Raw genomic sequence first — 22835 nt, 5'->3', positions numbered from 1 at the left:
CCACTCACCTGACAGAGGTGGTGATCTTGCAGTGTAGAAGGAGATATATTTTCAGACATAACTAATGTGGGAATTTATTTTTCCAGACTATGTATTGATGGATGTTTTTTTTCAAGTTTCTTTTTTAAGTTTTCTCAGCAGGTAGTGGTGGGGAATAGGGGGAGGAACAATTAATTTAAAAGACTTATTATTTTAAAAATAATAAATTATTTTTAAAAGATTATATGTACACTACAATGAAATTGGAGATATACCACAAATTCAAAGTTGTTACAATTTGAGGAAATTATAAACATAACAGATTGTATAATATAACATAATAGATTATATAACGTTTATGATAACAACAATAAAATCATATGAACATATCAATTGATGCTAAAAAAGCTTATGACAAAATTTAAAAACACTAAAAGGTATAGAAATAAATCCATCTTTCCTTATTATGGTAATTAGTAGGTGGGCCATTTTCTAGAGGTTTGTGAGGCCTCAGCAAATGATCATGTGTGCTCTTCTCCCACCTCAATCCCATCAGCTGCATTCAAATGTTGTCAGGTTACAGTGATTACTAAGGAAAGCTTGAAAATGGAAAAGAAGTCACAAAAAAGTGATGTGGGGCAGGGCAGTGTGATATAGAGGAGGATTGGATTTTAAGTTCAGAGAACATGGTTTTGTAACCTACTTATGCAACTTATTACCTGTGTAACCTTGGGGGCATATATCTTCCCCTCTGAGGCTCCCCCCCCACAGGGCCTCAGTTTCCTCCTCTGTAAAATGAAATTGATGTCTAAGGGCCCACCCAGCTCTAAATTCTAAGAATGAATGTCTGTGGTAAAGTGGGGGTAGAGAGGAAGAGATAAGGGAAATCCCTCCCGTTTGCCATCAATATTAATGAGGGTTATAAAACTGTATCAGCTACTTCCATGTGTGATTAACCTCATTAGGCTGATCTTTAGGAAGCAGGCACAATAAGTTACTTGGATTATATTGAAAGTCTTTCTAACTTGATAAGATCTGTTAGAGCTTATGTTCTTCAGTGATAAAAACAGATTCTATCTAAAATAAAAGGCCAATATTGTAAATAAAGGGATATTACATTATGTGTCATGGAGAAATGCTAAAAGCCTTTCCAATAAGAAGAGTAAAGCAAGGATGTCCATTAGCACTAATATTATTTAACATAGTGCTAGAAGATGGGCAGCTAGGTGGTACATGGGCAGCAAGGTGGCAAAGTGGATGGAGTGTTGGGCTTGGGGTCAGAAGACTCATCTTCCTGAGTTCAAATCCAGCCTCAGACACTTCTGAGCTGTGTGACCCTGGGCAAGACACTTAACCCTGTTTGCCTCAGTTTCTTCATCTATAAAACAAGCTGGATAAGGAAAAGGCAAACCACTTCAGTATCTTTGCCAAGAAAACCCCAGATGGGGTCAAGAAGAGTCAGACATGACTGAATAACAACAACAAAAAATTCCTTGAAATAATAACTTTAGCAGAGTTGCAGGATATTGGATAAATACTCATAAATCATCACCATTCCTATATATAACTAACAAAACTCAGCAAGAACTAGAAAAAGAAATTTAGTTCAAAATAATTATAGAAGCTACAAAATATTTGGGAGAGTATCTACCAAGGTTTATTGAGGGATTATATAAATCTAACTATACAAAACTTTGTGGAGGGTATATGGAGAAACAGTAATGTATCTATTCAGTGCTATACTAAACTCTCCAAAGAATTTTCTTGAGTTAGAAAAATAATAACACAATTCATCTGTAGGAACAAAAGATAAGAAATTTCTAGGGTAATAATGAAGAAAAAAAGTGGGAAGAAAGGGCTCTATCTGTACCAGATCTTGAACCGTACTACTGAACTACAATGATCAAAACAATTTGTTACTAGTAAAAAAAAAAGACCAATGGAATAGATCTGGAATGTAAAATACAGAAGCAAATAAACATAAGTAGCATAGTGTTTGATGAAACCAAAGACTACCATTGGCATTAAAATAAGAAAAAGCAGTTGAGGGAATAAACATAGGCAAACAAGAAACAAAACCACCCCAGTTCCCCAAGAACCATCATCAGCTCTTCTTTCGATGTGCCTCCTTTGGGTTAGAGCATTGCACAGCTCCAGCTTTCACAGGTTGCATTCTCTCAGGAGCCTCTCTATTCCTGGCTACAGGAAAAAAAGAAGACATGGAAATACCGAGAAAAGGATCTAGCATCCCTGCTCCTGGAAGCATGGACAGAGGAATAGAATGGCAGGCTGGGAGTCTTTCTCCAGGTAAGACTAACTCAGGTGTCCAGACATAGTATCTTACCTTGCCTTCCAACCTCTAGCAAGGCTGCAATCCCCTTCTCAAGCTCAAAGTGGTTGTAAACCCTGTTAGATATGAAATCTTGTCACACACTCCTCCCTCCATTCAATACACTCCCGTGGTTCCCTATCACTTCCAGGACCAAACATAAATTCCTCTGTCTTAGTAGATTGGTGGAGTAGAAGTTGTAGCAGATCTGCTGGCTTGGCAGCAATACTGTAAAAACAAACACTGAAAGACTTAGAAACTTTGATCGATGTAATGAGCAAGCGCAACTCTGAAGGACTCGAGATGGGGAAGAAGGAATGGTCATTTAGAACCGCACAGAGAAAATAAAGTCATGTTAGGCTTCCTGTGTTTCTCCTACGCAGAGTCAAAACAGCCAAGATGGTGGTGGCTGGAGGAAGAAAGGGCCCCCTGTTTATGAAACTCACCTGAGGCTCTTAGGTATCTATTCTTTAAAACAAATATATGTTTAACAGGAACAGTATTTGGGAAAGGCATGAGGGGAAGGGTAAGAAGGGAAGGATTTCTCAGAATACAACATAGAGGGAACTTGGGGGGACACACCAGAATTAACTCACCCTTGAAATAACCATACCAACACCTGGGAATAACTCAGAAATTTGGGTTGATAACAGTTTTTCTTTTCTTTTTTCTTTTGAACACCAAAAGAGAGCTCTCTTTTCATGTGATTTTAGATCTGAGTGAGCAACAGTGACTACATCAGGTTCAGGAGTAGATAACAGGGTGGATTCATTCAAATTTTTCTGGAGCCTTTATCTCAATATGCAAAAGTGTATGTGTGTGTGTGTGTGTGTGTGTGTGTGTGTGTAGAAAATGGCTTTGTACATTTTCCATTAATTAAATAACTTCTTGCCTTATCCTTCATAATCTGTTGACTAAAATTACTTCCATGTCAGATAAGTGTAAACTTATGTCAGCATTCTTTTAAAAAAGATTTCTGGCTTTGCCTTTTCGAACTGCAGGGCCAAGAGAGACAGTTGCCTTTTTCATTCCTCCATTATTTGGAATGAGTTAATTTCCAAATGCTTAGTTTCTTAGGCTTCTCTCTCCTTAATAGGTTATCACTCTTGTTCCTCTGCTCTCCCATATTTGATAATACCTCAGGCTGATTTGTAGATGGAGCTGATTTTATTTGGATTTAAAGTCCCCGTCTTGTAGCTCCTTCCCAGATGAAGATTGAGCCTTATCATTAAATTTTAAGGGAAGACTCTTTTTTCTTTTGGTCTATACTAATAGGAAAGATAACATGTATCATTTTCTTTTCTACTTTCCCCTTCAAGGCACCTTGTACATCTCTGTTTTATAGGATTCCCTTGATGATAAATTCCTGGAAACATAAAAAATGCTTTCGTTTTTAAGAAAGGAAAGCACTATAGTAATTCCTGAGCCATAAGCATGAGCATGAGTGGAAGATTCAAGCAAATCCTATCCTAGAATTCACCAGTTTGGTAAAATACTTTTGAATTTGACTTTGGAGATTTCTGAAGGAGGAAGATCATCTTGCACTACAGAGGAAGTGCTGGTAGGGTGGAGTCTGATTTCTAGACCTCCGGATCTCCCACATCTGTCCCTCCAGCTCGTTAGCCACAACACAGTATGATTCTTGGAACTAATCTGCTTATTGCTTCTAGCCCACCTTGCTTCCTGCTCCGTTAAAGGAGGAAGAGACAGAAGGAGAAATAGAGATCTGACCTTGTTAACCAAAGTGGTCAGTGCTTGTTTATACTATTTAACTCCTGATTGTGTCCTTTCTCACCCTCCTCTTTCTCCCCTCCCCCATTGTAATATATGCCCTTTGATTATAAGCAAAGTAGATTCAGATCCAAATCCTTTTCTGGTATGGTCAATGATGGCAGTAAGTAGAGATTCCAGAAGAGGGGTTTTTTTTAAGTTTTTATTGGTGTCTATTTTTTTACATCACATAGTTTCCCTTAGTATCTCTCACCCCTTCCTTTGAAAGTGCCACCCTATACATATAACAAATAGCATTTTTAAAGAAAAAAAAGGAAAAAGGGAGGAAAAAATCAGCATAACTGATTAATATATTGAAAAAGTCTGAAAATATGCCCAACGTGCAACAGTTGGGGACCTCTCACCTGTGCAAAGAGGTAAGTTGGTAGTATTTTCTCATAACGTCTTCTTTTGAACCACTTGTTCTTTACAATTTTGCAACATTCACTTTTTATTTTTTCTGTTTGGTCATTCTTTTCATTTACATTGTTATAATCATTGTGTATTGTTACCTTGGCTCTGCTTCCTTCATTCTGCATCAGTTCATATACATCTTTCTATGCTTCTCTGTATTTATCATATTCACAATTTCTTACAGCACAGTAATGTTCCATTATATTCATGTATCACAATTTATTTATCCATTCCCAAATGATAGACATATTTTTTATTTCCAATTCTTTGTTATCACAAAAATGTTGCCATAAATATTTTGGTATATATCTTACCAATGCCCTCCTTGGGGTATAAGCTCACTAATCGAATATATGAGTAAAGGGGCATGTACATTTTAGTTACTTTATTTGTGAAATTCCACATTAGTTTCCAAAATAGTTGCACCAATTCACAGCCCCATCAAAAATGCATCAATGTACCTATCGTATCACAACCCCTCCAACATTGACTATTGCCATCTTTTTTCATCTTTGGCAATTTGCAAGCTGTAAGGTGAAACCTTAGAGCTGGTTGTTTTGATTTGCATTTCTATTATTATTAGTGATTAGAAGCATTTTTTTAAAAATGCGGTTGTTAATACTATGCCATTCATCTTTTGAGAACTGTTTGTTCATATACTTTGACCATTTATGTATTGGGGAATGGCTATTAGTTTATATGCACATATACACACATATTTATCTCCATGTAAATATGTATCCATGTATACATATATGCTAATTTTAATATTTCTCAGATGCTAAAACCTTATCAGAGAAAATTGATACCAATATTCTTTTCCCATTCAACCACTTCTCTTCTTATCCTGGGTGCATTAATTTTGTCTGTGTCTTTGTCTTTCAGGTTTCATGTATTCAAAGTTATCTGTTTCATCTTTTGTAATTGGCTCTGTCCCTTTTGTTGGTTAAAAATATATCTACTAGGGGCAGCTCAGTGGCGCAGTAGATAGAGCTCCAACCCTGGAGTCAGGAGGGCTTCAGTTCAAATTCAGCCTCAGACACTTGACACTTACTAGCTGTGTGACCCTGGGCAAGTCACTTAACCCCAACTGCCTCACCAAAAAGCAAAGCAAAAAAATTATATATATATATATATATATATATATATATATATATTTATTATTTATACACACACGCACACACACATATGTATGTGTGCCTGTGTGTGTATATATTACCCATAGCTGTGAGAGGTATATGATCTGCTTCTCTTCTAATTTTTTATAGTATGAGCTTTAATGTTAAGGTCACATATCCATGTAGCATATGGTAGAAGGTGTTGGTCTAAGCCTAATTTCTGCCAGACTACTTTCCAGTTATCCCATTAGTTCTTATCAAATAGGAAGTTATTTCCTAAATAATTTTTCCCCAGTTCATTGAATACTGGGTTATTGAATTCTTTGTTTTCAATTTTCCCTTGTCTAGTCTGTTCCAATGATCTATTTTAAAAAAAAAAACTGGTACTACATGGTTTTGATAACTGCTATTTTATAATGAAGTTTGAAGTATGAAAGTGCTACTGTCCCCTTTGTCCCTATATTTTATAATCATTTCCCTTGATATTCTAGATCTTTTGCTTTTCCAAATGAATTTTATCATTTTACCAACTTCTATAAAGCCTAAATTAACTTTGGTAAAATATTGTCATTTTTATTGTATTGACATGACCTAACCATGAGCACTAGATAGCCTTCAAGCTATTTAAGTTGTTCTGTCTTTCTTTAAGTAGCAATTTGTAATTAAATCTATCCAAGTCTTTTGTGTGCATTGGTAGATTGACCCCTAGATATGTTATGTTTTGTAGTTACTTGAATGATATCCCTTTTCTACTATTGCCTCTTAGATTTTGTTATTTATCATATAGAAATGTAGCTGATTTTTGAGAGTTTATTTTGTTACCTGTAATTTTGTTGAAGCTATTGCCTCAATAACTATTTTTATTGATTCCTAGGATTTTCTAAGTATATCATCATATCATCAGCAAATAAAGATAAGCTTTATCTCTATTTTCCCTATGCTTATACCTTTAATTCCTTTCTCTTATCTTATTGCTGTTGCTAGCATTTATAAAATATCAAATAATATGGGGATAATGGACATTTGTGCTTACTCTTGTATTTATTGGGAAACCACCTTCTAGTGTATCCCCATGTGATATTTGCTTTTGGTTTTTTACTTATTTATTTTTGGTGAGGCAATCAAGGTTGAGTAACTTGCCCAGGGTCACACAGCTAGTAAGTGTCAAGTGTCCGAGGCCGGATTGGAACTCAGGTCCTCCTGACTCCAAGGCTGGAGCTCTACCTACTGCGCCACCTAGCTGCCCCTTGCTTTTGGTTTTAAAAATGTTTTATGATATTAAAAGAAAGGTTCATTTATGCGTATACTTTGTAGGGTTTTTTTTAGCACAAATGAATGTTGTACTTTGTCAAAAGTTATTTTTGTATCTACTGAGATAATCAAATGATTTTGTTTTTAATGTGATTATTTGATTGTTTTCCTAATATTGAATCATCTTTACATCACTGGTATAAATCCATCTTGGAAATTAATAATTTCAAGGAGAAATCACCGTACTTTTTACTAGGATTTTACTTAAAATTTTTGAATCAATATTCAAGGTCTATGCTTCTTCCAGGATCTCTCCTTCCCTTGTTTAGAGTAATGGTGGGCTACATTTTTCTTTTAAGAGGATTCTGGTGCTTTCTTTCTCAATTTTTGAGAATAATTTTGTGCAGTATGGGTACTAATTGTTCTTTAGAAGTTTAATAGAATTCTTCTGTGAATCCATCAGGACTAAGTTTTTTTATTTTTTTCTCATTGGTAGATCCTTTTCTGAGACTGGGTTATTTAAGACCTCTATTTGATCTTTTGTCAGTTTGGAAATTTAAAATTTTGAAGGTATTCTTTTATTTCTGCATTCACAGTTTTGCTAGCATGTAATTATATAATAAGTTGTTATTCTTTTTATTTCTTCTGATTTTATTGTGATTTTCCTTGCTCATTTGCTATTTTTAAAATTCGTTTTCTGTTTTCTTCTTTTAAATCAGACTGGCTAAAGATTTATCAATTAGTCTTTTCAAAGAATATACTTTTAGTTTTATTTATTATTTCTATTTTTGTTTCTAGTTTATTTCTCTAATTGTTTAATATCTCTTCTTTTTTATTTTAGGTTTGCTTATTTGTTGGCTTTCTAATTTTTAAATAGCATATTTAGTTAATTAATCCTCTCTTTTTCTATTTTGTTCATGTATATTTGTGGAATATGATTCTTCCCCGTTGAGGATTGCTTTAGGGGAATCCCAGAAATTTAGGTATTTTGCTTCATCATTATAATTTTCTTTTATGTATTTATTCTTTTCTGATTTCTTCTTTGGCTCAGTCATTATTTAGGATTTCATTGTTAAGCCCTTATTTTGGCCCATGTCTTTTATTTATGGTCCCTAAATTGATTACTATTCTTATTTTATTATGGTCTATATAGGGTGTATTTACTATTTCTACTTTTTTTTTTTGGCCAGGCAGTTGGGGTTAAGTGACTTGCCCAGGGTCAGACAGCTAGTAAGTGTTATGTGTCTGAGGCCGGATTTGAACTAAGGTCCTCCTGACTCCAGGGCCAGTGCTCTATCCACTCTGCCACCTATCTGCCCCCATTTCTACTTTTTACATTTCTTTGCAATATGTCTGTGCCCTAATAATGTAGGGCAAATTTTTATAAAAGTTCCATGTAATGCTGAGAAATATGTATATTTTTTAGGAGTCCTCTTAGAAGATACCGTAAATTTTTTGGCTCTAGTTTCTTTAGAAGTTTACTCATTTCAGGGGCAGCTAGGTGGTGCAGTAGACAGAGCACTGGCCCTGGACCCAGGAAACCTGAGTTCAAATTCAGCCTCAGACCAGACATTTGACACTTACTAGCTGTGTGACCCTGGGTAAGTCATTTAACCCCTATTGCCTTAAAAAAAAAAGAAATTTGTTCATTTCTATAGTTTCCCATTTGTTTATCTATTCTATCAGATTTATCCAAAATTCAGAAAGGGACATTGAAATCTCCTGTCACAATTGTGTTGTGTGTGTATGTATAGATATGTATGTGTATGTATATATATATATATATATATATATATATATATATATATATATTTCTTTTTGGTGAAGCAATCCAGGTTAAGTGAATTGCCTAGGGTTATACAGCTAGTAAGTGTTATGTGTGTCTCAGGCCAGATTTGAACTCAGGTCCTCCTGACTCCAGGGCTGGTGCTCTATCCACTGTGCAACCTAGCTGCCCCTATCTATATATTTTTTGCAGCTCAGTTAATGTTTCCTTTTTGAATTTAGATGTTAAGGCACTTAGAGCCTATGAGTTGAATATTGATACTGGTTCATTGTCTAGCCTTCCTTTCAGCATAATGTAGTTTCCTTGTTTATCCCTTTTAATTTTTTTTCTTAATGTTTGTGTTTGCTTTGTCAGATAGCACAATTACAATTTCTGGGATTTTGGATTTACTTGGTGCAGTCAATTTTTTCCAGAATCTAGTGTTTATGTACATACACGTATATGAAATAATCTATATTGTTATATGTAACTCTTACAATAAACAATATATAATAAAACTATATTTATCTATTTATTATTTTTTGGGCTAGGCAATGGGTTAAGTGACTTGCCCAGGGTCACACAGCTAGTAAGCGTTATGTGTCTATGGTCAGATTTGAACTCAGGCCCTCCTGACTCCAGGGCCAGTGCTCTATCCACTGTGCCACCTAGCTGCCCCATATCTTTGCTTTTTAAAACGTGTTTCTTGTAAGCAACAGATTGTGAAGTTTCATGTTCTTATCCAATATGGCACTTTTTCATTTTACTGGATTGTTTAATCAATTCATCTTTAAAGTTATGAGTTAGATTTATATTTTCCTCCATTTGTCTCTAATAATTTTTCCCCAAATTATGATTTTTTCCCCTCTTCTACTGTAAACACTATGCACTATGTCTATTTAATTTGTTTAGCTTATTCTATTTTAAAAGTGGTTCTCTTTCAGGAAGAGGCTTTGATCCCTTTAGAGAGTAGGGAGAAATATCTCTGCTTCAATACTGGCTGGGAGAAAGAATGTACATTCTCACAAGCAAGGGAGGCATACTGTGTTTATATCCTTAGGCACACACAAGTTTTCAATAAACAGAGAACCTGTAAGTAGAGAGCCATACTTTTACATATATAGCCCTGGATATCAGATAAGCTTTGGAGGAAGATAGGAGTCAAGTCTGGGCCATACTTTCTTCCAGTTGGTGGCAAAATTTGTCATCAAAAATGTTACATTTAATCAGTATGTGTCTTGGAGTTTGAAGAACAGGAGCTTTTTATTTTTGTTTTGTTTGTTTTTTTTCCCTATAGACTGACTGTATTCTTTCAATTAGTGCTTTGTTTTCTATATTCAGAAATTCTGGGCAGTTTTAGCGCTTTATTTCTTGCATTATAGTCTTTAGGTATGGTGTTCAGGTTTTTGGTTTTTAAAAAAATTTTCATGTTCTTCTAGATCAATGTGCTTTGCTTGATAAAAATCATGTTTTAATGTTATTGTTTTTTTGCTTCTCTTCTAGGTTGTCTCTCATTTCAATATATTTGTATTCCCAGTCTTTTCTTTCTGATTCCTTGGAGAGACTTGCTACCCTGGGATTCAAGTTTTTCTATTCTAATTGTTTCTGCTTAAAAAAAGGCCATAAATCTCTCCATTTGTCCACGTCTAAATTCTCTCTTAAAGCTCTAATTTATTTCATGAACCATTCTGGAATATCCTGCTATATTGCCCATGCTCTTTTTAGAACCTATAAGGTACTGTGTTTCAATTAGGGTTTTAAAATTTACTTTGGCAATATATATTTAGAGATATTTTCAATCTTTCTCCTATCACTCTCTTTTTTTCTAAATATATTTAATATTTTATTTTTCCCCAACTATATGTAAAATTTAACATATGTTTTAAAAAATTTGAGTTCCAGATTCTCTCCTCCCTCCCTCCCCTTCCCCCCCTTCTTGAGAAGGCAAACAATTTGCCTCAATCTCTGCCTTAAGTAAATGTAGAGGAGGAAAGGAGGAGTGGCCCTAATTGGTCCTTCTGGACCTGTGCAATTCTGATTGCTGGCACCCTATTCCTGGATCATTCAGTGATTTAGTAATTTGGCTCAGTAGGGCTACCCCAGGCTAAGTGTGGTCCTGCCCTCCTATGCCTCCTCCTCCTCCTTAGTAAGTGGCTGGGCAGAATCGAGGTTCATTGACAGGACAGTGTGTGCTGGCAGACTGCAGCAGGAGCTCATTGTAAGGGTGGTGAAAGAAGAGTTTGCCTAACACTTATGATCTATAAGTGACACGATCTGTTTCTGCTCCATTACTTTCTTCTCCTCTGCTTGTCACATCTCTGATCACAGATTTTTACTTTCTTCCTTTCAACCTCTCATTCCCCATTTCAACTTTGAAATGTTTTGCATGTTTTTACCACTCCTCTCATTCCCTCCCTCAAATCTCTCTCTCCTTTGACCCTCTTCCTACCTACTTCCCTATTGTTTAATGTATTTCTACGTGTCACTGTGTGTGAGTGTGTTCAACCTTCCTTTGTCTAGTTCAGAGAAAAGTGAGGTTCAAAGGATGCTTGTTCCTTCCCACCTCTTCTTCCACATTTACTCATCTAATGCACCTCAATTATATGAGATATTGAGTTTCCTCCACAGTGCTGTTCCCTTTCCCTGATCTCCTTCTCCTAATATCAAAACAGACCAAAACCTGTTCTGAAGAAGGCAATGCTAGCCTTATTAATTTTTTCTCTTATTTTTCTTGTATTTCCATTTCAAGGGGTGTATTCAGTGCTGGCCTTATCAACAGGAATGCTTGAAAATCATCTCTTGCATTAAAGATCCACCTTTTTCCCATGTAGAAATATATTCAGTTTTGCCAGATAGGTTATTCTTGATTGTAAGCCTTAATCTTTTGCTTTTTGGCATATATTTCAAGTTCTATTCTTTTTTTATAGTGGCAACTGCCAAGTCTTCTATAGTCCTTATTTTTATTTTTATCTTTGACCTGGAAACTCTGAATTTTGGCTATGATTATTCCTAGTTTTCATTTTGGGGGTTTCTTTTAGAAGGAAATCTGATGTATAGCTTTACAAAAACATCAGCCTACCTGGCCCAACCTCTTTAGAGAGTTCCTTCATTTCTTGCATCAGACTGGACAAAGAGTATATAAGGAATTGTGACCAAAAAATGACACAATTAGTAAAGTTTTTTACATCTGGAAAAATGAAACTGGACACCCAAAGCAACTATGGTAACATCTTGAATTTTCACCAATTGCTACTTTTCAATTTCCCCTTTCTGTGGTCCCACTCCCATGAGCCCTATTCATATCCTGTTGTTATTTTATCATTCCATCCTTAAGAAATATCACACTACCATGTCACTCTACCAAATGTGTCCTTGCTAGGTGCCCACATGTCGAGACAGCAGCCAAGCCATTGAAAGCCTTGGACTATAAGAAGGGAATCTTGCACATCAGCAATACTTTGCCATTTGTTGGTCTGGCCAAGACCCTCATCCAAAAGCATTTTGGCTATATGAAGCCAAAAGGCAGCAGGGATATTTTTAGCCCTGAGTGACTGAAGAATTGGAGCCAGGCTAGAAGATGTCCTAGGTGACCTCGGCAAACAATTTCAATTCTCTTTCCTGCATTTACTCTGTAAAATGAGGGGGTTGGAATTGGATAATTTTTAAGGTCCTTACAGCCTTAGAAATTATGCTATAAACTATGTTCTATAGGTAAAGGTTCCTTTTAAGTAAAAGATATTAAAAAGAGAGATGGGTAGACTAGGAATCTATATATACCAGAGGCAATATAGACAACAGTTTACTTAATTGAACAAACATTTGTTGAATACTCACTATGTGGCAAATATCAATTTATTTGCATAATCTCAGAGCAGCTTTTGGTTTCAACAAAATTGTAAGCTCAAGCACAATTCTGAGCTAGAATTCCTTTTCACCTAAGCTATAAAAAAGAAAAGAAAGGGAAGGAGATTAGAAATTTAGATCTGAAGGGTATTTAATGGCCACATTTTGTTAATATTTCAGCCAAAAGTATAATTGATTTCTGTCCCAATTTTGTGACATTTATGTATGTATGGGGAAGGGGAGAGGAAGCAAGCATTTAGTAAATCTCTACCTATGGGCCAGTCATCATGCTAAGTGCTTTATGGATAATCTCATTTGATTCTCACAATAACCCTATTAAGTAGTTGCCATTAAGATCCCCATTATACATTGAAGAAACTGAGGCAGACAGAGTTTAAATGATTTACCTAGGGATACACAGTTAGTAAGTGTCTGAGGCTAGATTTGAACTCATATTTTCCTGACCCCAGGCCCAGTACTCTATCCATTGCACCTATCTAGCTCTGACAAGAAAGTAGGAATTAGGAAGACAACATCCTTTTCTGGCTCATGCCAAGACAAAGTCAAATTAGGAGACCACATAAGAGAAAGTGATATTAAGAAATAGACATATAAAATTTAATCCCTTTGGCTTAAAATACATCTTCAATGATACAATTAAAAACAGCACACAAGGCAAAAATCAGTTTCATAAAACAAAATATAAAACATTGTTATATGACCCGTGTCCCATAGTATCTTATATTAGAAAACAAATCATCAAATTAGTCCACATACTTCATTAAAATATTTGAAACACAAAAATATTATCAATCCTACTTGTACAAAGGGCCTATGCTATATCCCTGAACCGAAGAAATACCCATGATTGTATTCATGTTATAAATTTACACTTTTCAGTAGTTGGATATATTTATATGTATACAAAATTTCCCCTGCTATAGTAACTTAGTCATAAATTCATGAACGTTTCCCAAAATTGTAATAGAAAAGAATCAAAGCCTGAGGCTTCTAAACAGTTTAAAGTAAAACGTCTCTCATCTTCAAGGCAGTAGATTAAGAGGCACTCCAGTTTGAGTTTAAAAAGTTTTATCATTTAGTGCATATTAACTATAGCCTATTCATTCATTTTTTGGTTCACTTAATAGAGGTATGTTTGTCTGCCACAAACACAACATATTTGAGTATAGGAGTGTTTTGTTTTTAAATTTCACTTATTAATGTAGTGCAGATACCTGGACATAGCCACTTCATGTAGAATACTAGAAGGTATTACTATGCTATGGAATAAATATACGTGTTTGGGAAAACATTATCAAAAGAACATTTCAATGCTGTATTTGATCATTTTGGTATATAAGCCATCAAAAATAATTTTACCTTGGTTTATGGAATTTCTTTGAGATAGCTTTCATTGCATTTCATCATTATATGTACATGGATACCATATTTATATATTATATATTTATGTGACATATATATACACACATTTACAGAACCTTCAAAAATATATTGCACTTATATACAATACAGCTTTATCTAAAATGATTTTTATAGTATAACCTATTTCAGTTCTTCATAAGGCCATTATCATATGTCCAAGAAAGTTACAAAGAAGGATTTCAGTATCATACCTATTTAGTAAACACTTACAGAGGGTAAGAGGTTATAGAATAATGGTCTTCCAGTCTAACTCTCACAAGCATGATACAATCTCACCAGACATTCAAGACAGTTGAGAGTAAGAAAAGCTTAAACTCAAAACTATTGCTCTTTGTTTAAATTTCCTTAAGTAAGTAGGTGGAACAGATAAGAAACTGTTAAATGGCAGTCTACTGGTTCACTAAGTGTCTCATAGTATCTTATATTAGTACTAAATTTAGATGTGGTATGGTCCAATGGGAAGGGCAGTAGACTTAAAGTACAGGTTTAGATGTTGGTTTTCCCACCTACTGCATGATTTGGGGTAAATGACTTTCTCTGAATTTTAGTTTTCTTGTCTATAAAACTGGGATAATAGTACTTGCTGTTATCTGCCTCACAGAGTTATCAGGAGGCCCAAATGGAACAATGTGTATAAAGTACTTTGTAGCTATCACACTCTCTATAAATGTAAACTATTAGAAATTTCACATATTGATTCTATGTCATCTGAAGACCAATGCAAAATATATCAATGTTATCATTTTCAATCCAAATGCTCTTCTGTCCCCTTCAAGAACTCAAATGAATCACTTCCAATGATGTCCCTCTTTGGGAAGTGGCTCATTGTTGTACCTGCAGTTTGACAAAAAGGTCCATTTAACACCTTCATTTAGCCCATGCAGAGTTCTGGTTTGGTTGCCTTTAGATCTCGGTAAGAGTAAGTTTGTATGATCCCCCTGCCTCTTCAATCTGCAGCTGGAAGGTGTCTTCATTAGAATAGTGCTTCACTATGTTATCATCCATGTTCACCAGGATTCTAAATGTGGAGGAAAGGTCAAGGTTATTTACTACTGCATTAGACACTTAATTTTAAGAACCAACAGAATAAGATGTTATAATTTAGATTACATGAAATTGAAAAGCTTTTGCATGAACAAAATGAATGCAAGTAGGATATGAAAGTAATTGCCTGGAGGAAAAAAAATCTTTGTATCAAAAATCTCTGATAAGAACCTGATATAAAGATATATGACAACTAATAGAAAATTATAAGACTTAAAAGACATTCCCAAGTGGATAAGTGTTGAAATAATTTGAACAAAATATTTCACAAGAACTACAAATTATTAACCACCATATGAAAGGATTCTCTAAGTCATTAAGAAATATGCAAATCAAAACATCTTTAAGGTTACACCTCACAACCAGCAAATTGGCAAAGATGGAAAAAAGATAAAATAGCCAATGTTGGACAGGTTGTGGAAAGACAGCAATACAAATGAACTCTTGGTGGAACTGTAAATTAGTCCAACTATTCTGGAAAGTAATTTGGAATCATGTGAAGAAAATGACTAAAATGTCTACACCCTTTGATCCACAGATACCACATATTATAGAGCTAGACATATACTCAGAGGACAAAAAGAAAGGCCCCATATACACCAAAATATTTATAGCAGCACTTTTAGTAGTAGCCAAGAATTAGGAACAAAGTAGATACCCATTGACTGGGGAATGACTGTACAGGTTGAAGTACATGAATGTAATGGAATATTACTGTGCTACAAGAAATGATGAATATAGGAAGACATATGAACTCATTCAAAGCGAAGCAGACAGAATCAGGAAACAATATACATGACTACAACAATGTAAATAAAAAGAATAAGAACAACAAAACAAATGGAACTGAATGATATGAAATTATAATGACAACGCTCGGCGTCACAGAAGAGAGATGAAAAGGCTCCTACCCACCTTCTCTGGGGAGGTCAAGGTCTATGGATATGGAACACTGTATATGATGACAGACATTTTCTATGTGTTGGTTAGTTTTGCTGAACTGATTTTTTCCCCCTCTTTTCAACTCTTTGTTATAAGAGATGGCTCTTTGCAAGGGGAAGGAAAAAGGGGCACATTGGGAAATATAGGTGATATAAAAGAAAATATCAAAATTTTGTTACTAAAACACTCCTGTTACTCTGGAGTTAGAAAATGTTTAATAAGAATAGCTTTCTCTTCTCCAGATCTATAGCAGCTAGACATTCTTAACAATCATCCCTAGAAGTGTATTAAGTTGCACTTATCAAAGTTTTTAGAGCTAGAAGTAACCTTAAAGATCATCTAGTCTAACTTCTTTATTTCCAAGATGAAGCTTAGAAAGAGGATATAATGTACTTAAGGTCAAAGAACCGGGACCTTTGACCTAGGTCTTCAGATTTAAAATTGAATGTTCTAAAATCTAATTTGAACCTTTTCATTAGAAGCATTTAGAAAAATATAATTATTGTTTGTTCTTTAAAACTGAAGTACACTGTATATTTTAGAGGTGATTTAGTATATACATGCCAAAAACATAGTTGCATAAAATCCTGAAATATTATAGAACCAAAGGGTAATAAGTTCTAGGCAATTCACATTGAGATAAACTAAAAATAATACCTAGATTCCTGACACTTTAAAATATAATCAAGCATTGGAATTTAGTTTGCCTTAAATAAAGTGTGGAAATGGCTAATAATAACAAATTAAAATTTATCTTATTTTTGTCTTATCCATTACTTTAAAAAATCATCGATGCCTTTGTCTTCAGCATTGTAGTTATTTGCCAATATGTACCCTTCAACCCCTTTTAACAAAGAAATAAGTTATGCAAAACCAACTGATAAAATAAACATGTCTGACAGAGTGTATAACATTTTGTTCCAATAGTCAACCACTAGGTAGTCACTTATGTAGAAGAAGGGAGTATTTTTCATTGATCATTGAAATTGATCTAGATTCAGCAGCTTAGTATTGTCTTAATTTATATTATTTTAGTCATTGTGTAGTCTGTTCTGTTGATTCTACTTACTTTGTTCTGTATCAGTTCAAACAATTTGATTCATTGTCTCTCAGAATTTCTCTTATTTATTTTTCTTCTGAGAGCACAACAGAATTCTGTTACACTCACCAGTTTGTTCAGCCATTCTTCAGTTAATAAGCATGTTTCCCCCCACCATTTTTTTTGCTACCCAAAAGAATGCTATGAACATTTTGGCATATAAGGAGTCTTTTATCTTCTCTTTTACCATCTTTGCTGGTAAAATAAATCCAAATAGTCAGATTGTTGGATCAAAGGGCATGACATGAACACTTTAGTGACTTTCCTAGAAGTCCAAAATGCTTTTCAGAATGGTTGGACCAATTCATACTTCTACCCACAGTATACAGTAGGACAGTTGCCTCAACACGATCATCTTTGTTAACCTGATGAATGTGAGGTGAATCCCAGAGTCGTTTTAATTTGCATTCCTTTTATTACTAGTAATCTGAAACACTTTTTCAAATATTTGTTTATAACTTACATTTCTTCTTTCGAAAAACTCTGTATCCTTAGGCCCACTCATTTATTAGGGAATGGCGCTTGCTTTTGTATATGTCAATCCCCTATATCCAGACTTAGAATAGTGGTGTTTGATGTAAGTTTTTTTTTCCCATATTAGACAGTATCTCCCCTTACTCTAGTGATATCGATTCACGTAAAAACTTTTTAATTTTACATAATGAAAACTGTTCATTTTATCTTTTATAATCATTACATTTATTAAAAAATTCTCCTCCTCACCACAGATCTAAGTGTAGCTCCTTATGTTCTCCTCTAATTTTTAAAACTAATGTGACTGTTTATATTTAGGTCACATACCATTTGGAGTTTGTGGTATGTAATATAAAGTGCTTGTCTAAACTTATTTTCTGCTTTCCAGTTACCCCAGTAGTTATTGTGGATTAGGGAGTCTCACACCGAGTGGTTTCTGTTATTGGATTTGTCCTACCCTGGGCTACTGTTTTTGACTGTTTCCAGGTCATGTTTATCTAGGCTGTTCCACTGCTCTACTTTTCTATTTTTTAACCAGAATCAAATAGTTTTGATTACTAGTCGTTTCCTACTACTTTTTATTATTTCCTTTTTGTTCTTCCAAATGAATTTTGGTTTTTTTGTGTCTAGTTCTAGAAAGTAATTTCCTGGTAGTTTGATTATTCTAGCACTAGGTCTATAAATTAATTTAGGTAATAACATCATTTTTATTATATCAGTGTGGCCCAACTATGAACACCGAATCTCTCTTCATTTATTTAAGTCTTCTTTAATTCCTAAAAAAGATTTTGTAGTTGTAGTTATATAAACTTTGAGTGTGTTCTTAGCAGGTTCCACTTGATTACTGTATGTATTTTGTAGTTATCATGAATGAAATTTCTATGTTTTTATTGTGACTTTTGGTTAGTACTGTATAGAAATCTGATTTCTCTGTATTTGCAATCCTGCTACTTTGCTGAAGCTATTAACCATTTTTATTCATTTCTATGTTATCTGTGATTTTCTAAATCGACTATCATGTCACCTACAAACAGGTCTAGCTTTGTATCTTCTTTGCTGAAGTTTGTGCCTTTACTTTCTCTCCCATGTTATCTCTAGCATTTCTAGAACTATAACAAATATTGAGAAGAGTACTACATTACTCTTATACTTATTAGGAAGGCTTCCAGTGTTTTTGTACTGCAAAAACAGTTCTTGACTTGTCCACTCTTTAGTCATATTAAAGAAGGGCCTTCCCCTGTATGATTCTGCTTTTTATGATTTTTAACACTGTCATTAATTATCATTACAGCTGACATTTACATAACAGGCTTACTATTTAAGGTTTGGAAATAGCTTTACATGCATTATTTCACTTGAATAAAAATCAATGCTGCATGTAATTTTTTTCTACATGTCATGGTATAGTGTTTATATATATATATATATATATATATATATATATACATATATGTGTGTATATATATATATATGTGGGGTTTTTTTGGTTAGGAAATGGGGTTAAGTGACTTGCTCAGGGTCACACAGCTAGTAAGTGTTATGTGTCTGAGACCAGACTTGAACTCAGGTCCTGCTGACTCCAGGGCTGGTGCTGTATCCACTGCGCCACTTAGCTGCCCCCTATAGTTAATATTTCTAAAAAACCTTTAAGTAAAGTTGCCTTAGTAGCCACATGGAAATATTTTTATTTAATTCCTTATAAAAATATAGGCAAAAGCAGTCATGTTTCCTTATTGTATAAAACTAATGTTGTTAAAGAGCCTGGTTAATACTCACCCTTTTTTACATTTCTTGAAGATTTTTCCAATTTTATCATAAGGGACATCATATTTATCTGATATCTAAGACAGAAGAAAACACTGTCAGTTACAGAGCACTATTGTTTTATATAATTTTATGTCATTAGTGTATAAAATACTCTATATACACACTATCTCATTTGGTCTTCCGAACAATCCTGTGCTATGGATACAATTTTCTCCTTTTTACAAATGACAAAACAGAAAATCAGAGAGGTGAAGGGATTTACCCACAGACATAATGCTAGTAAGTATCTGGTGAGGTGACAGCCTAGGAGAGGACTCTCTCCCAGGAGAGGAGGAATCAAGGTTTTGGAGGTCATGGACAAAGAACAGGGTTTGGGGTTGCAAGGCAAAGAGAAAGGGGGGAAACGAGAACATTTTGATCATGTGAGGGAATTTCAAGGAAATGGCATTTACAAAGTATGTATACAAATACATGAACCTCTTCTGATTGTAAAGAAAAAATACTCAAGGAGTGCCTACTATGTAACAAGGTCCTTTCATAGCTGTCATGGAAAATATGAAGTATGAGACATGGTGCCTGTCCTTAACGAAGACACGATCTAATTGGAGAAGGAATGAAACCAGAGAGCTATGTTCCTTTCCTAAGCTACATGGGTCAGACAGTCATTGATTTTATTTAAAGTTGGAACTAAGAAAATGTCCTTTGTCTATGTAAGTATTGGATATTCTTATCTTTGCTAAACAACCTTCCTATGTATTTAAGAAAAACCAGTCAACAAACACTTATTACACACTTACGTACCAAGCACTGTGCTAGGCATTGAAGAGACAAAGACAAAAATGAAATAGTCCCTGTCCTCAAGCAGTTAACCTTCTATGGGCTGTGAGGGGGAAGAGAAGATACCTACTCAGTGCAAAATATATACAAAACAAATACAAAGTATTTTCAGGATGAGGAAGCACTAGCAGTTGGGCATTGGGGCCAATCCAGAAATCATGTCATCCCTTTTTCCCCAGTAAATTTCAGTGGCTTCAGATCACCTCCTGATCTAATGCATAATGCTCTGTTTGGCATTCAAAGCCCTTCAGAACCTAGCTCCCTTCTACCTGTCCAGTATTCTTACACCTTCCTCCCTAACACATACTCTTTGATCCGTTGAGGCTGGCCTTCTTGCTGTTCCATAAACAAGACGCTCCATCTCTCAGCTCCAGACATTTTTCTCTGGCTGTCCCCATGCCCAGAAGCTCTTCTCCCTCTTCTCTGCCTACTAGATTCCCAGCTTCCTTCAAATCATAACTAAAATACTGTCTTCTATAAGGAAGGCTTTCCCAATCCCACTTAAATCCTTCTCTTAACTATTTCCCATTTACCTTATATATAGCTTGTTGGTACACATTTGTTTGCTTGTCTCTCCCATTAGACTGTAAGCTCCTAGAGGGCAGGGACTGTCTTTGGTATTCCTAGCACTTAGCACAGTGCCAGGTACATAGTAAGTTTTTAATAAATGTTTACTGGCTACCAAGAAAGACCTTATCTAGCAGATGTCAATTGATCTGAGATATCGAGGAAGCTAGGGATTCTAAGGCAGAAGTAGAAAAGGGGAGTGTACTGCAGGCATGAAGAACAGCCTATGACAAAGGCATAGGGATAGGAGGTGGAGCACCATTTATAGGGAACACCAAAGAGACCAATTTGGCTGGATTAGAGAGAGCATAAAAGGAAGTAATATTCAGTAAGGCTGGAAAGTTAGGCTGGGGCAAGATTGCAAAAGCTTTAAATGACAGACAGAGGCAAGAGGAACGTGTAGTTGATCCTGGAAGCATCAGAGCTTTTTCAGCAAGGCAGTGTCATGTCGATCTTGTGCTTTAGGAGTATCACTTGACAGCTGGGTGGAAGAGGGATTGGAGAGATGACAAACATGGAGTAAGAAGACCAATTAATAGCTAGTATTTATATTGTACTTACTATGTGCCAGGCATTGTGCTATGTGCACTACAAATATTATCTCATATGATCCTTACAACAGCTCAGGGAGGTAGGTCCTATTGTTATCCCCATTTTATAATTGAGGAAACTGAGGCATTCAGAGGTTCAGTGGCTTCCCTAGGGTCACACAGCTAGGAAGTATCTGTGGCCAGATCTGAACTCAGATCTTCTGACTCTGGGCAGCTAGGTGCACACTGGGCCTGGAGTCAGCCTCAGACACATACTAGCTGTGCAACCCTTGGCAAGTTACTTAACCCCGTTTCCTCAATTTCCTCATCTGTAAAATGAACTGGAGAAGAAAATGGCAAACCACTCTGGTATCTCTTCCAAGAAAACCCCAGATGGGGTCATGAAGAGTCAGAAATAACTGAAAAACAACTAAACAACAGGTTCTGACTCCAGGCTCAGGGATCTATCTACTGTGCCACCTAACCACCTAAATTAAGAAGCTGTTATAATCACCTAGACAGAAAGTGATAAAGGCCTGAGCGAGGGTGGTAGCTACGTGGGTGTAAAGAAAGAGGATGACAGATAAAAGAAATAGCATGAAGCGACAGTCAACAAGCCTTGGCAACTAGTTATGAGCCAGGGCCAAAAAGGTCACTCCTCGCTATCAACTAGAACTGTTTTCCACATTCTTTCCCTGAAGTTCAGAAGCAGGGTTGTTCAGATGCAAACTCAAGAATTTAACTGCCAGACCCACCGATGCAGCTTTTCCATAGTTTCTGTAAATGCTTTAATGGTCTTGAAAGTCTATGGCCACACTAAGCTACAACCACGAATGCTTAGCATTCAGTCTGCACTCGCTCCCACTGAGTGGATATGGTGAGATTACAAGAGGGCAAACTTAATGTTTTACTTTTAGGGCTGAGGGCTTTGCTTTGTGTTTAAAAGAGTTTACTGCAAAGTCAAAGACAACTCTATTAGGATCCTTGGATACCTTAGTTCAAATATTTCATCTGTGACTCCGCCCAAAACCAGTTCCAAGATGTCTATCCCCACACCACTGGTGAGAAATGGGACGTGAACACATGGATGGATGGACAAGCACATACAATTCCTCATTTATTCTTTTAATATAACAAAAACATAGATTTTCCAAAAATCAAGTATGACCTCAATGCTGAAATGGTACAGGGCAAAGAGCTCTGGCTCTGGAGCCAGAAGTCCTGGGTTCAAATCTCTTTCACCTCCACCCTCCTTCACCCTTGGACAAGTCACCTACCCTCTCTCAGCCTCACCTATAAAGGGAGGGGGTTAGAATGAACTCCAAGGTCCCTTCCAATTCCAGATTTATGATACTATTTTTTTCTAGTTGTCTAATAATGAATAATACTATATTTATAAAATGCACACTTCTGGGGGAGCTTAAGAAACTGTAATGACTTTATTGTGACTGGGAGAGGATTGAGTTTCAAAGAAAGTAGTTCTCAACCTTTTTCGTCTTATCTCCCCTTCCTACTGATATAGGGCATTCTCAGACTCTGTCCTATGTTAACTCTTAGGGCTGAGAGGGGCCATAGAGGCCATCTGCTGCAACCCCCTCCTCTAACTTCTAGGTTATAGATGAGCCCCATTACTAACAATTCAGTGTGTGTGTGTGTGTGTGTG

At 35.6% G+C, this 22835-nt stretch overlaps 1 protein-coding gene across 1 annotated transcript in view; it reads right to left on the bottom strand.

Moving 5' to 3' along the window:
- Positions 1-13060: 13060 nt before the first annotated feature.
- Positions 13061-22835, bottom strand: part of GRHL1 (grainyhead like transcription factor 1) — an 80068-nt gene continuing 70293 nt past the window's right edge. Inside the window, 2 exon segments of the mRNA XM_078149767.1 lie at positions 13061-14930; positions 19248-19312. Coding sequence (XP_078005893.1) covers positions 14816-14930; positions 19248-19312 — 180 coding nt within the window. The 3' untranslated portion in view covers positions 13061-14815.

Source organism: Phascolarctos cinereus, unplaced genomic scaffold (genome assembly GCF_003287225.1).
Source record: "Phascolarctos cinereus isolate Bilbo 61053 unplaced genomic scaffold, phaCin_HiC Scaffold_2;HRSCAF=192, whole genome shotgun sequence".
Lineage (NCBI taxonomy): Eukaryota > Metazoa > Chordata > Mammalia > Diprotodontia > Phascolarctidae > Phascolarctos > Phascolarctos cinereus.
This window is presented reverse-complemented; position numbering and strand designations above follow the sequence as displayed.